Genomic DNA, 13,420 nt, shown 5'->3' with positions numbered 1-13,420 from the left:
ATGTTCAGTAGGCCAATTCAATATGCTGTCTGGAATAAGTGTTGCTCTTTCATTTTGTTAACCTTTTTAACTTCTGCTATTGTCCTGCGCTTTGGGTCACTTCTCTAAGTTTGGTTTCCTGTTTTTGCAGATAGAAAGCTGAGCTGCACTGTCAACCAGAACCAGACGGGTCTACGAGAAGAAAACCATCAATAGAGGAACCAGAACATCCATAGGAACAAAACTGACTCTAGAAGAACCCGACCATCTCTAGAGGAACCAAACCAACTCAAGGCTAACCAGACCATTTCTAGAGGAACCATGGCTGCCTCCATGTCTCTTATTCTACCTCTACTGCTGCTGCAAATGGTGAGCACCCACATGCTTCTTATTTTGAGGTTTATTTATTCATTAATATTATCATAATTTATCACGTGTTTTGGTTTTGTGTGTGAGTGTGTGTATGTACAGTTCCAGTGTTTGTGTATCTGTGTGGGTGTGTTTGTGTGTGTGTGTGTGTGTGTGTGTCTGTGTCTGTGTGTGTGTCTGTGTATGGTTCCAGTTGTTGTGGGTGTGTAGGGGTACGTTTGTTTGTGTGTGTGAGTGTGTGCACACACTTGTGTGTGTGTGTGTGTGTGTGTGTGTGTGTGTGTGTGTGTGTGTGTATGTTCTTTGGGGAAGTATCCAAATACATTTGGTCCCACATACAGCTGAATACATTTATAACTTCATTCATAAATGCATTCGTTCAACCCCAGCTGCTGTTAGATGGACATCAACACTGTTAAAACTTCTCCTGTTAGAAAAGGCACATAATAATGATGCTTGTTAAGGATGATGACCTTGTTTTTATAGAATTTGTGCATAGCTTACACCCTATTCTAAGCTATGTAAGCAAAACATTTTTCCCTGATTTAGAAATTTAAATTGTTTTTCGAGCGATTTTTTCATTGCGATGATTGAAACAACTAATCACCTTAGCAGTATTATTGTATATGCTGGTTTTCTACTTCTTTTTAATCAGACACTTTCAGGGTCCAGTAGGGGTTTCTCTGTGGTTGTGCTATGAGTTGGCTGATTTATTAATTGAGGTGATTCTGCGGGCATGTCTGGACTTAACGACGCCTCTGAGGCTACATGGATAATTAAAAAATAAATAACCATAACGCTGATACTTTTTGCTAAGGCAGGTGCTAAGACCAATTATTGCGATATAAATAAGGCCCACGTTATTTCTAATAATAAGAGGGTGCCAAAAGGGGGTGTTTATGTTGTGTAAAGGGTGACACAAATACACAAACACACACAAACACGTACACACACACACACACACACACACACGCACGCACGCACGCACACACACACACACACACACACACACACACACACACACACGCACACATACACATGCGGTAACATGAAGTAATATGTAATCTAAACAGGCCGTGGGCTGCCCTGTTGTCTCCTCACCGCCTGGCTTTCACTCACTTCTCGTTGCCTAGCAACCTGCTCCGCTAATTAGCATAGATGACACAGCGCCACTAAACTCCTGCTAGCCCTGGGCTTCCTTCTCTCTCCTCACGTCTCGGAACAGACAATGTTAGTTAGTTCTCTTAATCATCCACTTTTTCATACTAATTGAATTATTATGAAGATTTTTATAATAGCCATGCTTACATGATAGAAAAAATGAACGTACGTTGAATTTACCATCTGGGATCAATGTAGTAGCCTCATATCATACCTTGTTTATGTGTAGGTAATTTAAGGAAGCATCCACACAAGGGATGCTTCTTTGGCCAAATTCACATAAATGGGAAATGAGGGGTAGTAGTTTAGTTATCTTGTCTGTTAACAGAGGCTGTTATCTGAACAGACTCCCACACCAAGGCTGAGAGCAATACAGTCCAAGAGCCACATAATCAATATTGGAGCAACCACTCATTTAACTACATTACCACAACCAACCAGATACTGTCGTGGATAATACCCATGGTCTGATACTCGAACGAATTACGAGAGGTCGAGTAGGACTAGGTTTGAATGATCAAGGCTTTATTGTCACCACAGATAGTAACAACATCACCTGAGTTGGTTTGCAAAGAACTGGCCTATTCGGCCTGGGATCTCTGAGGTAACTATAACTCTGTGATTTCCAAGACCAATCACAGAGCATCTAAAATCTATGGGCCCTCCCCCTTCCCCATTACTATTTATCTTTACTTCCCACATGGATACATACATTCAAGCATTAGATACAAAGAGTTATATATTAAACATTAGTTATATAAAGTTTACATATTATGCAATACAGTTATATGAAGGTCTTTGATTAAAATCCATTCATCGCCTTGTTTATTAACCTGATCTTAAATCACCATGACTTACCACATGTGTTTAAGAGCTGAGCCCTGGAAAGCAATATTCATTTAAATAGTAAAATATGCATTTGTAATAGTTAACAATGCCACTTTATTTGTCTGTGGCATATACAGTCATAATCCTAAAGTTGGTAGTATCTGGTTTTAACCAGGGTAAGGATTAGTGACCTTAACTCTAATTTAAGCCTACAGAATATACATCTTAAATCTACAGACGAGGAACCACAGGGGGTAACAGATGTTTCTCTAAGAAGCCATTTACATGAGGCGTCGGGGGTTCATCGGAATGCAGGCATTAGTTTAACACAGGAAGGCCAGGCAATATCAAGTGTTTAACATTTGGCTCCATTGTAAATATATTTACCTTATATTCTAATATAATTTACACTTAAAGTTAACCTTACTTATACTTATACTTACTATCTAAGTGAACTGAGAAACAGACTGATGTCATTGACTACAGAGGGATGTCTTGTGTGAGTGTTTGCCGGTCAACTCTGAACTCTCTGATGTGTTGAATAACAATGGAACAAGGTCCCTCCCCAACCCTGCTGGTACATTCCTCTCTATATCCTAACATTTGGCAAATATCCTTTTAAACCTTCATTATTTTCTACCACAATACAAGGAGAAGCACAACGGAAAAGCTGTGTTTTATTAAGGAGCTACCCACTCCCAGAACAGCCAGCACTATGCAGAGCCAAGGAGCACCACTCAACGCTATCCATTAGCCATCATAGACCAGCTGAAGCCAGTACAGAAGTCTGTTCCCAGCGTGTTATAGCCCTGAAATGTCCCATTGGTGCTACGCTAATGCTACATGCTGTGCCACGATGCAAATACTACTTCAAATATAACACACAGACGCACACACGCATGCACACACACACATACAGACAAACACACACCCACACAAACACAACACACACACACACACACATACACACAGAAAAACACACACACACACGCGCACGCACACACACATATACACACACATAATCACACCCAACATGACTGAGCCTGCACCCATACATGCAGACCCCTTAAACAGGTGCACATGTATCTAGGCATATCCACACTACTGCACGTTTGCACACATGTCTCCCATGCTGGGCAGCTGATGTACAGACACGCTGGTTGACCTAATTAGCCGTAGCATAGTGATCTAGAGCAGACAGACACTGTTTATAATTAGCCACAGGAGACAAACACATGCACACTTACACGCACACGCGCACACACATACATATTAAACACGAGCACACACAAATATACATACATTCATACATACATACATACATACATACATACATACTTGCATACATTCTCACACACACACACACACACACACACGCCCCCCTTTTTAAACCCCCTGCTTGGACAGATGGCTATGATCCAGAGCCATAATCAGATGTATTGATCCTGAGGAAGATATATCCTTACACAGGTCCTTTAAAAAGTCAAGTCAAGTCCATAATATTTGAACCATCCATAATCACAGCTATAGTCCCATAAGGCTTCACAGGCCACATAATAGGACACCTCCCTTACCCTCTGCCAAGGAAGGGCAGGGAACATCTTCCCTCATAAACATGAACCCTGGAGAAGGAACCCAGAAAGTAGGCTCAATGATAGGAATAAAGATAGAAACAAAATAGTTCAAAAAGAGAAGTTCATTTTGGTAAGGAGAGGAGAAGTCTCTTTTTATGTATGAAAACGGTGAAAATCTGGGTTTAATACATTACGATGCAGGGTAATAAAGTACCAGAATAGCGGGAAAAGATTTGGTTTGGCGCCGTTAAGTTTGGGAGCCGGCGGGGGTGGCTGCGTCTGAGCCGGGCGATGACGTCGGTAGTGCCGGTGTTAATGGCTCCCCCAGGCACCGCGTGCCGCACCATAGTGGCCCATGAACCCAGCGTGACTCACCGTCTCGCTGTGGAGCTGCTGACGACATCCCACGCACACACACAAACACACACCGTTCCCCGACCCCCCATCCCTGCTCACAACCACCACCACCACCACCACCACTCAGAGCATCCCACGCCGACAAAAAGACGGACTGAATTGTTCCCTGTCTAAACACCACCGTCATCAATCTCCCTCTCATCCTACTCCACCACCACCACCACCAACACCCCAACCTACCCCACTGTCACCACCATCCCAGAGGGGGAGCCTTTGTGCAGCTGTCAGACACCAGAACAGGGTGATGCAAGGAGGGGGGCCGTGGAGAGGGTTTCTCTGTGGTCCTGACCCGACCTCCATGTCTCTTATGTTAGCAGCAGGGTTCTGGCTGTTACCTTGAGCTCCGCTCCCCTGTCAGGTTCAGAAGAGAGAGGGGGTGGAGGTGTGAACGGGGCGGGGAGGGGGGAACATCAATGATGGGAAGCATCCAGTGTGGAAAGAAGCAAGAGACCCAGTCAAAACCGGTTTTTAGTTCAGTCCCCTCTGAAACGTCTTCCCTCGTTACCGGCACGGTCGGATGTACATCAAACAGAAGCTGTTTTTTATAATTTGGCGCTGTGTTTAAACTAGGTACTTATGCACGGAACAGTGGTCCTTCAGCAGACGCTTCAATTTAGAGGAGTTGTGTTTAAGTGTTTAAGCGTAGACTTTGGACTTTGATTGTACATAGCACCTTATGGCTTGGACCACTACACTATCCAACACCCCTGATTACCAAACTGGTCAATCCTTTATTACTGGCAGGGTCAAGAGTTCATCAAATTTCCTTTTTGATTATTATACACTGCTTTAAACTAGGTTCTTAAATTGAATGAATGGGTTCCAGTAATGTGGTGGTTGAGGTTTCATTAAGCTAATCGTTAGTGCCGGTGTGTTGGTTTTCATTTGTTAGCACGGCACTTAACACACAGAAGAACGCCAGACGCCTGATTGGTTTGCTCTACGGGGGTTCTCTCGCTCTCGTCTAGAACGATGAGCCTCTTCCAGGTTTCAAAAGGGGCCCCTACATCCTTATGCGCTGGGGGCGCACCATCGCTTCTACTGTACCATCGTCCCACTCCCCCTTGCCCTCCCTGCCTCACCTATCTCACCTGTCACCAGTGTGTGTGTGTGTGTGTGTGTGTGTGACATCCTGTTTCTTTGTTTTTGTGTTTCTCCAGGCCTCCGGCCAACACGCACACTCTGACTGCGTCATCAAGATGGAGCGCGAGAAATGTCTGGAAAACATGGCGGCGTACGAACCAGTAAACGACGAAGAAATAGGTGAGAGAAAAAGGGTAGATGAAAACGTTTTGCCCCTGAGGTGTATGAGACTGACGGAGAGAGCAACACTGTAGTGGTGTGGATCGTTTAGGTGATAGGAGGAAGCAGCCTGTTTTGTTTTCATGATTAAGGTCAGCGAAGGGATGGAGAGAGGGAGGGCGACAGGCACCCTGACGAGAAGACAGGAGAAAAGGATGCATGAAATATGATGAAGATGATGAAACACACAATACAGCAAACAAAATAGCTAATTAATAACTAACTACACGTTGCCTAATATCACTTATTGTCATCATACCTAAGTACAAATAAATGGAATTAGGGAATCATCTGGAACATAGTGCGGACCCAAACTCAGATCTTTTTGTCTTTAGTTAGAATTGAAATGCATAGTTTAACAATAATAACAAATCCTTTGTTGAGTTATTTAATCAGACTCATAGTTTATCAGGAAACAAAAGCAAAGACGTATTTTCTTCCTTTTCTCGTCATTTCTAGTCGATTCCTCGTCAGGGTTAGGGTTAGAGAGTGACGATAGCAGGTGAGTTAATATCGATATATATGCCTCCTTAAGGTGGCCAAGCACCTGATGAATTGAAGAACAAACTTTTATTGAAATTAAGATTCAAAACAATTCATTGTCATTTACTACAGGTGCAGGGCGAGAAGATTGTGTGGTTTCTTTTCACTACCAACTGGCTCCTAATAACCTAGTTGTTGCAGTCCTAATTACCTGGTTGTTTTAGTCCTAATTATCGTGCTGAGAATAAATGGTTACCAGTTGGTGTGTTCAAGCCACAGGCTGAATGCAACAACGTTGGAACACGGACAAGAGCTCATATCGAATAGCATGTTTTGTAGGCTTAACATTACTAAATGGATTTTAGAGAGAGAGTCCTCAATTGTGTCTGTCAGGGTCGTCTCCAGAGCGCAGAGCTGTACCACAGTCTTTGCTTATTAAACTTTTAAACGGTCACAACCCATATATATGTCGTGTCGTTGTAGACTACACGATTACATGAAGCAATTTGCATCAACATTTAACGAAAAAGTGTGATAATTAATGCACAATAAGAAACAGCTGGAGCTGGGATATGTTACATGTGGCTATGGCTGAGCTGTGCTATAAGGGCGTGCCTTTATTTTCAATCATTTGTCCTTCAATTAAAAGCAAAATTGCTACCGTTGTCCAAGCCATTTAATCGTTGCCGTTCCTGTTATGCATTCACCGTCATGTTAAAGTTTAAGCTAAAACTCAAAATAAAAGAAAAATATTACACAGAAAAGACAATATTACACAGCAGGTTTATTGTTGCATTATTTCACTCCCTGCTGGTCAAAGCTTATATTGTAACTGAGAGCTCCATATGTTCCCAGTATGTCCCTGGCTCTGGGATAACCTGACGTGCTGGGAGCCGGCCAGTCTAGGCGAAGTGATCGAGGTCAACTGCCCTTCACTCTTCGCAGAGTTCATCAGTGAAGAAGACTATGGTCAGAAAATACAACATTTTTCTGTTGTTGTCATTATTGTTTTCATTGTTAAAGCCTTGTCTTTATGTGTCTCTCTATGTGTCTATGTCTTTCAATGTGGGCATATATTTGTGTGTCTATGCATGGGTGTGGGTGTGTGTGTGTGTGTGTGTTTGTGTGTGTGTGTGTGTGTGTGTGTGTGTGTGGGTGTGTGAGTGTGTGTGTGTGTGTGTGTGTGTGTGTGTTTGCTTGTGTATGTGACTAACTGTGGGTGTGTGTGTGTGTGCTTCAGAGGTGGGGAAGGTGAGCCGTAACTGTACCGAGTTCGGCTGGTCAGATACGTTCCCTCACTATGTGGACGCCTGCCTCTTCGACGAGGGAAACAGCACACATACTGTAAGCCCCGCCCACTCCAACCCGCCAGCTGGCATTTTGGAGTGACGGCCAAACTTTACTTTTTTTTGCCTACAAAACATAACGTCACTGCATCATTATTGAAATATCAACCCATGTCTGTGTTTTTTTGTGTAGGACATGTACTACCTGTCCGTCAAGGCGCTGTACACGGTGGGGTACAGCACCTCCCTCGTCTCCTTGACGACAGCCATGGTCATCCTCTGCAGGTTCAGGTGAGCATTCCGCATTGCATCACAGTAAGTGGTCATCATCTAGGTTGCTGATTGGTTATTCGGAAGGAGTCGAATTGAAACAATCTTTGAAATCGATTCTTACTTGTAATTATTTTTCCGACACTATTGCATACTAATAATTATTATAACTTTATGAAATATCTTGTTATGAAAAATGTTTACCATTCCTCTTGATGTGATCATCCCGATCTTGTTTGTTGTTGTTTGTTGTTGTTGTTGCTGTGGTGGGCAGGAAGCTGCACTGCACCAGGAACTTCATTCACATGAACCTGTTTGTGTCCTTCATCCTGCGGGCCATCTCCGTCTTCATCAAAGATGGAGTTCTGTACGCCAAGGAGGACAGCGACCACTGCTTCATCCACACCGTGAGTCCCCTAACTGAATTACGTTTCACCTCATCTGGGATCCAGCAGTTCTACTGTGATATAGCAGATCTTCTGGGGGACGACTGTAAAGAACTCCAAGGGACGGGGTAACGCCTGGGTTTCTACTGCATTGCTGAGATATTCTTCAGAGGAGAAACAAATTTAACATGAGTAGTTGAAGCATATTTTTGATATGTGGCACTACACTCAACGTATGCATTAAACCCAACATGTTATGAAAAGACAGATATGCAATTGAATGTCGTGAAGTTACATAATGTCATATAATATTCATGTAACCTTATGTACAGTCCATTATGTAATACATCCGTCATGTGTTATATATAGTGGTTGTTTGTTTTTGTCTGTTATTGTAAGTAACCAATTAGCAATGTGTTGGTATCATAATGCAATGTCTGTTTGTGTGTATGTTCTTGTGTATGTGTGTGCGTGCGTGCGCTCAGGTGGAATGTCGAGCGGTGATGATATTCTTCCATTACTGCGTGCTCTCCAACTACTTCTGGCTGTTCATTGAAGGCCTCTACCTATTCACCCTGCTGGTGGAGACCTTCTTCCCTGAGAGACGCTACTTCTACTGGTACATCATCATCGGCTGGGGTATGACCAAAATACTAACCATACCTACCCTTACTGGTACATAACCATCGACTGACCAACACACTAACAATACCTACTTCTACTGGTACATCATCATCGGCTGGGGTATGACCAACCTACTAACCATACTATCTGCATAGATATATGCCTTCATTCCTCATTGTTAGAAAGGGGGTCTATCCTCCCCCCTAGGAAATAGTTATTCATACAAATTGAGAAGATAATAAATCAAACATCCATTTAAAATATATAACACAAATGAAAATAAAATAGATATTGTATTTCTTTGAGTGGAATCAAACACCTTCTGGGCTTGCTCCTGTTGGCGAGGATGGGTGAAAAACTATATTCTATGGTTTATTTTATGATTTGATATGCCTGCACCATCCCTGGAAGGAGAAATCCCAATTCTGTGTTCCTTCCTTAAGGTTTCTCCCTTGTGTGTTTTGGGGGAGAGCTTTTCTTAAGTCCTAAAGAAGGCTGTCTGTGTATGCCTGTAAACATAGCCTGGAACGCCCTTTGAGACTGTAATTAAATGGACCTAAATTATTTTGTATGATTTGTAGGAACCCCAACGGTTTGCGTGACCATCTGGGCCGTATTGAGGCTGCACTTTGATGACATCGGGTGGGTAGTAAGGAGTTCTATATCCACTGGCGTGATTTGTGAGGAGAGTCTTGTGAATGTTGACCGTGGTCGTATTTCTTTCAGGTGCTGGGATATGAATGACAACGCTGCCATCTGGTGGGTGATCAAGGGACCGGTGCTAGCGTCCATAATGGTTAGTTCCAGCAGGTTACAAGGAAGCATGGCATTACAGATGTCGTTTTTATTTAACAAATTATGTAGAATTTTTACAACATTTCCATTAAAATTGATTACGATTTTTGTTTTGTTTTAACTTTGCTACTTCCATATATTTGTCTATTCTTATACAAAAATATCAATGACTGAATGTCCTGTGAACTATATGAATACTGTGAAAAAAATTTGACCACATATTTCAGCACCCGCATTATCTTATCCTTTTCTCTTTTCAGGTCAACTTCGTCCTCTTTATCGGAATAATCGTAATCCTTGTCCAGAAGCTGCAGTCTCCAGACATCGGGGGAAATGAATCGAGTATTTACCTGTAAGCCAATATGGTGATCCAAAGTGTGTCTTTGTCGCTGAGAATGAATGAAGACTGATGTGTGTGTGTGTTCCTAATGAGTGTGTGTGTGGGTGCATGTGTGTGTTGGTTTGCATGTGTGCTCCTGTGTGTCTGTGTGTTTGTTCTATATATATACGTATGTGTGTGTGTGTGTGTGTGTGAGTGTGTGCTCTCTAAGTATGTATATTTATAAATATGTGTGTGTGTGTGTGTGTGTGTGCTCTATGTTTGTATATATATTAATATGTGTGTGTGTGTTTGTGTGTGTACAGGAGGCTGGCCCGCTCCACTCTGCTCCTCATCCCTCTATTTGGTATCCACTACACGGTGTTCGCCTTCTCCCCGGAGAACGTGAGCAAGAGGGAGCGTCTGGTCTTCGAGCTGGGCCTGGGCTCCTTCCAGGTGCGGACTCAACTGGAACATGTTTTGAGATCCTATTTCAATTGGAGGGGAGATGCCTTCAGCCAAAGATAATCACAGGCTTTTTGCTCGAAGGTTAAACTTGCACTATATGTTACTTTACTCTACAACGCCCACATCCATGACTCTGTCTATTCAGTGATTGTTCCTCATAAATAAATCATTTTATTCAGGTTGACTTTTGCCCTCCCCGGAAATCGGGGAACATCTCAGTCACTTTCCGTCACAATCACTGTCATCTGGAAATGATGTAGCTGTAACTGAAGATATCACTCAAGTCACTAGAGGTTGCTAATGGAAAAATTTGCTTAGGGCAGGCAGGGTTGAACCCAGAAAAAAGCTTTTTTTCAGCTGGAAGTTGAACACCCTATCAGGCTAGACCATCAATCTGTGGAATAAAAATGAACAGATGTAGACCTCATCACAAACAAACACACACACACACACACAGACACACACACACACACACACACACACACAAACAAACAAACATTCACACACACACACACACACACACACACACACACACACACACACACACACACACACACACACACACACACACACACACACACACATAAACAAACATTCTCAGCAGATATTTATACTACAGCTTGATCTATCAGTTAGTTTAAAGCTCCTGACATATGTATTGGGTTAGAATAGACATATCTTCCTCATGTGACCCGCCCTTCCTGTTTTGTGTTTGCAGGGCTTTGTGGTGGCTGTCCTCTACTGTTTCCTGAATGGAGAGGTAAGTCTCCTTTAATACACACTTTATTACCACCCACTCTGTCGTGATAACGCAGGAATAATGTGGATTGGTTAAAGCAATACAAACTACTACTTTTATAAATAGCGACATTAAACTATTTGTTTGACAGTAAATGCAATAGAGGACATTGAGAATAGCTGTGATAAAGGTGTTTGATATTGTAACTGGGATTAAAGACCTTAAGACTATATCTTTGATAAAGGACTTTAAATGTGATAAACGATTTTACTATTGTACTATACTACTGTTTCCAGAGAAAGACTGTAACTGTTATAAAGGAACTTGAAATTGAATTGGTCTTTAAGAATCCAAGTGTGGTAAAAGACAGACTGTAACTGTGATCAAGACCTTTCAGACCAAGTCCGGACTCTTGAGAATCAAACTATGACAAGGAGATTCCAGGCTCCAGTATTGACTTGACCCGAGGACAGATCTGAGACGTAGGGGACTAGGAGCGCTAGTGTCCTTTCAGCGAGGTCCATTAATAATGACGTTGTGAAGTATATCCCTCAAGGTGCAATCGGAGATCAAGAGGAAATGGCGCAGCTGGACGGTGAACCGGTACTTTGCTGTGGACCTGAAGCACCGCCACCCTTCGCTGGCGAGCAGTGGGGTGAACGGGGGGACCCAGCTGTCCATCCTCAGCAAGAGCAGCTCACAGATACGTATGTCCAGCCTGCAGGCCGAGACGCCAGCCAGCTGAACGGCAGCCAGAGCCAGCCCATAATCATGTCCAGCCCTGACGCCAACACCACTAACAACGCTGCCATGACCACCGCCAAGAGCACCACTAACCTCTCCATCGCCAGGCCCACCTACACCCCTCTGCCCATGACCAGCCTGTCCAACCCCTTCCCCAACCCCTACCCGGACACCTACCCGGATGCGGCCGTCATGGAGACCCAGCTCGGCCCAGACAACAGCGCCCCCCCGGCGGAGGCCCAGAGGCCGGCCAAACCCCCAGAGCATCCTTTAGTCTAGCCCAACATGATGACCAACCACCACCCAGTTTCAAAATGCCCCCGATGTGCCAAAAAAACAACCAACCAACCTACATCCGACATTCCGCCCCTCCTAAGCTGCTTGTCCAGGTGCTGCTGGTGTGAAATCCAAAAATATATCAGATGGCTTCAAACGGGTCTTTGATGTAAAGGAGTCCTCTGAGCAAGATGTGGACTACCAAAAGAAGATAGTTCAAGTTGTGTACATACTACTGTGGTTACTTTCAATAGGGTGTTTTGATTGAGCTTAAAAGCACAGCTAGGCCCGCTTGAAGTATCATCTAATCCGTGCCATCATTGGAAAGTAACAACCATTCCATTGTGACCGAGGGAATGAAGTTTGTGTTCTCTTCTTCTCGTCCATGCCTCAAAGTGTTTTCGAGTATTTGTATTTGTCGATATCTTTAGCTCTCTCTCTTAAGAAGAACTCAGAATTAATGTGCTGTTGTGTGCCAAACGCCCCTTTGGAACGGCCAACTGAACTGACACAAGTAAAGACTCTGGGGAAACAGCAGCCACTTCATGTCAACTTTTCAATAGAACCCACTAGGTGCTGATGTCCTGAAGGGTGTCTTTTTCCTCATTTACAACAAGTGTTATGAGTGAAACTAAAGTTGAATTGATGCATGTTGACTCCCAAGAAGAAAAAGATGGTGGTGTTCGGGGAGGTGGCTTATCCCCACCGTGCTCTTCGTTGGAGCGGACAAACGTTACTACTCTTCGTACGTGAAATCCTTTATTTCAATCCAGTCCTGTGGGTGAGTTGGTAATTTTGTCCACTAAGTGTGTTGTCTGGAGGAGGAACATTCTAGCGCGCACTGCCGTTTCTTATATTATATTCATAATGTATCAATATCATGGCGGCCATTTTGAGGAATGTTGAGCGGATGTTTCATCTTGATTTTACAGATGAAACAAAGCAGTTTACGTGAAAGAGTTTATGTATATTTACTGTCCAGATTCACAAAATGCCAAAAACATTGCCCGAGACAAAATGCTTGACGCAGGAATGCATTTCTTATTTCTAACAAGTGTATTGTAACGATTTCCAACAACGACCATAAGGAAATTAAGCTGACCTTCCGAAATCCCCTGAGAAGCTGCCTCCTCTCGCGGGAGGTTGGGTCCGCGTGGTTCTAAACAGCCGCTAGTACAGAACATGTCAACGAAAGATAACTCTTCGGAGGATGTAATATATAACATCTAAATGCTCAATAATTTGTTTATTAATTCAAACGATGGTGACTAATTTTTTCTCGCTATTTGAATTGACTTTGCTCGTTCTTATTTGTAAATCGTTTGTGTTTGTTGTGGATTTCGACGATTTCCCCTCGAAACATCCGATGACCTCACGCAGGTATTTCCAGAGTTATGTTC

The 13,420-nt window shown here is 43.2% G+C and overlaps 1 protein-coding gene across 1 annotated transcript; it reads left to right on the top strand.

Moving 5' to 3' along the window:
* The first annotated feature begins 224 nt into the window (after positions 1-224).
* Positions 225-12,121, top strand: adcyap1r1b (adenylate cyclase activating polypeptide 1b (pituitary) receptor type I). Its single transcript, XM_079739672.1, has 13 exons — positions 225-348; positions 5,489-5,591; positions 6,969-7,082; positions 7,354-7,457; positions 7,593-7,690; positions 7,944-8,076; positions 8,541-8,694; positions 9,261-9,321; positions 9,406-9,475; positions 9,735-9,826; positions 10,120-10,249; positions 10,980-11,021; positions 11,544-12,121. Exons 1-13 carry the CDS (start codon positions 301-303, stop codon positions 12,021-12,023), a joined length of 1,629 nt encoding a protein of 542 aa, XP_079595798.1. The 5' UTR covers positions 225-300; the 3' UTR covers positions 12,024-12,121.
* Positions 12,122-13,420: the final 1,299 nt, after the last annotated feature.

Source organism: Pollachius pollachius, assembly GCF_949987615.1.
Source record: "Pollachius pollachius genome assembly, chromosome: 7".
Lineage (NCBI taxonomy): Eukaryota > Metazoa > Chordata > Actinopteri > Gadiformes > Gadidae > Pollachius > Pollachius pollachius.
Note: the sequence above shows the minus strand (reverse complement) of the source record. Positions and strands in the feature narration are given on the sequence as shown.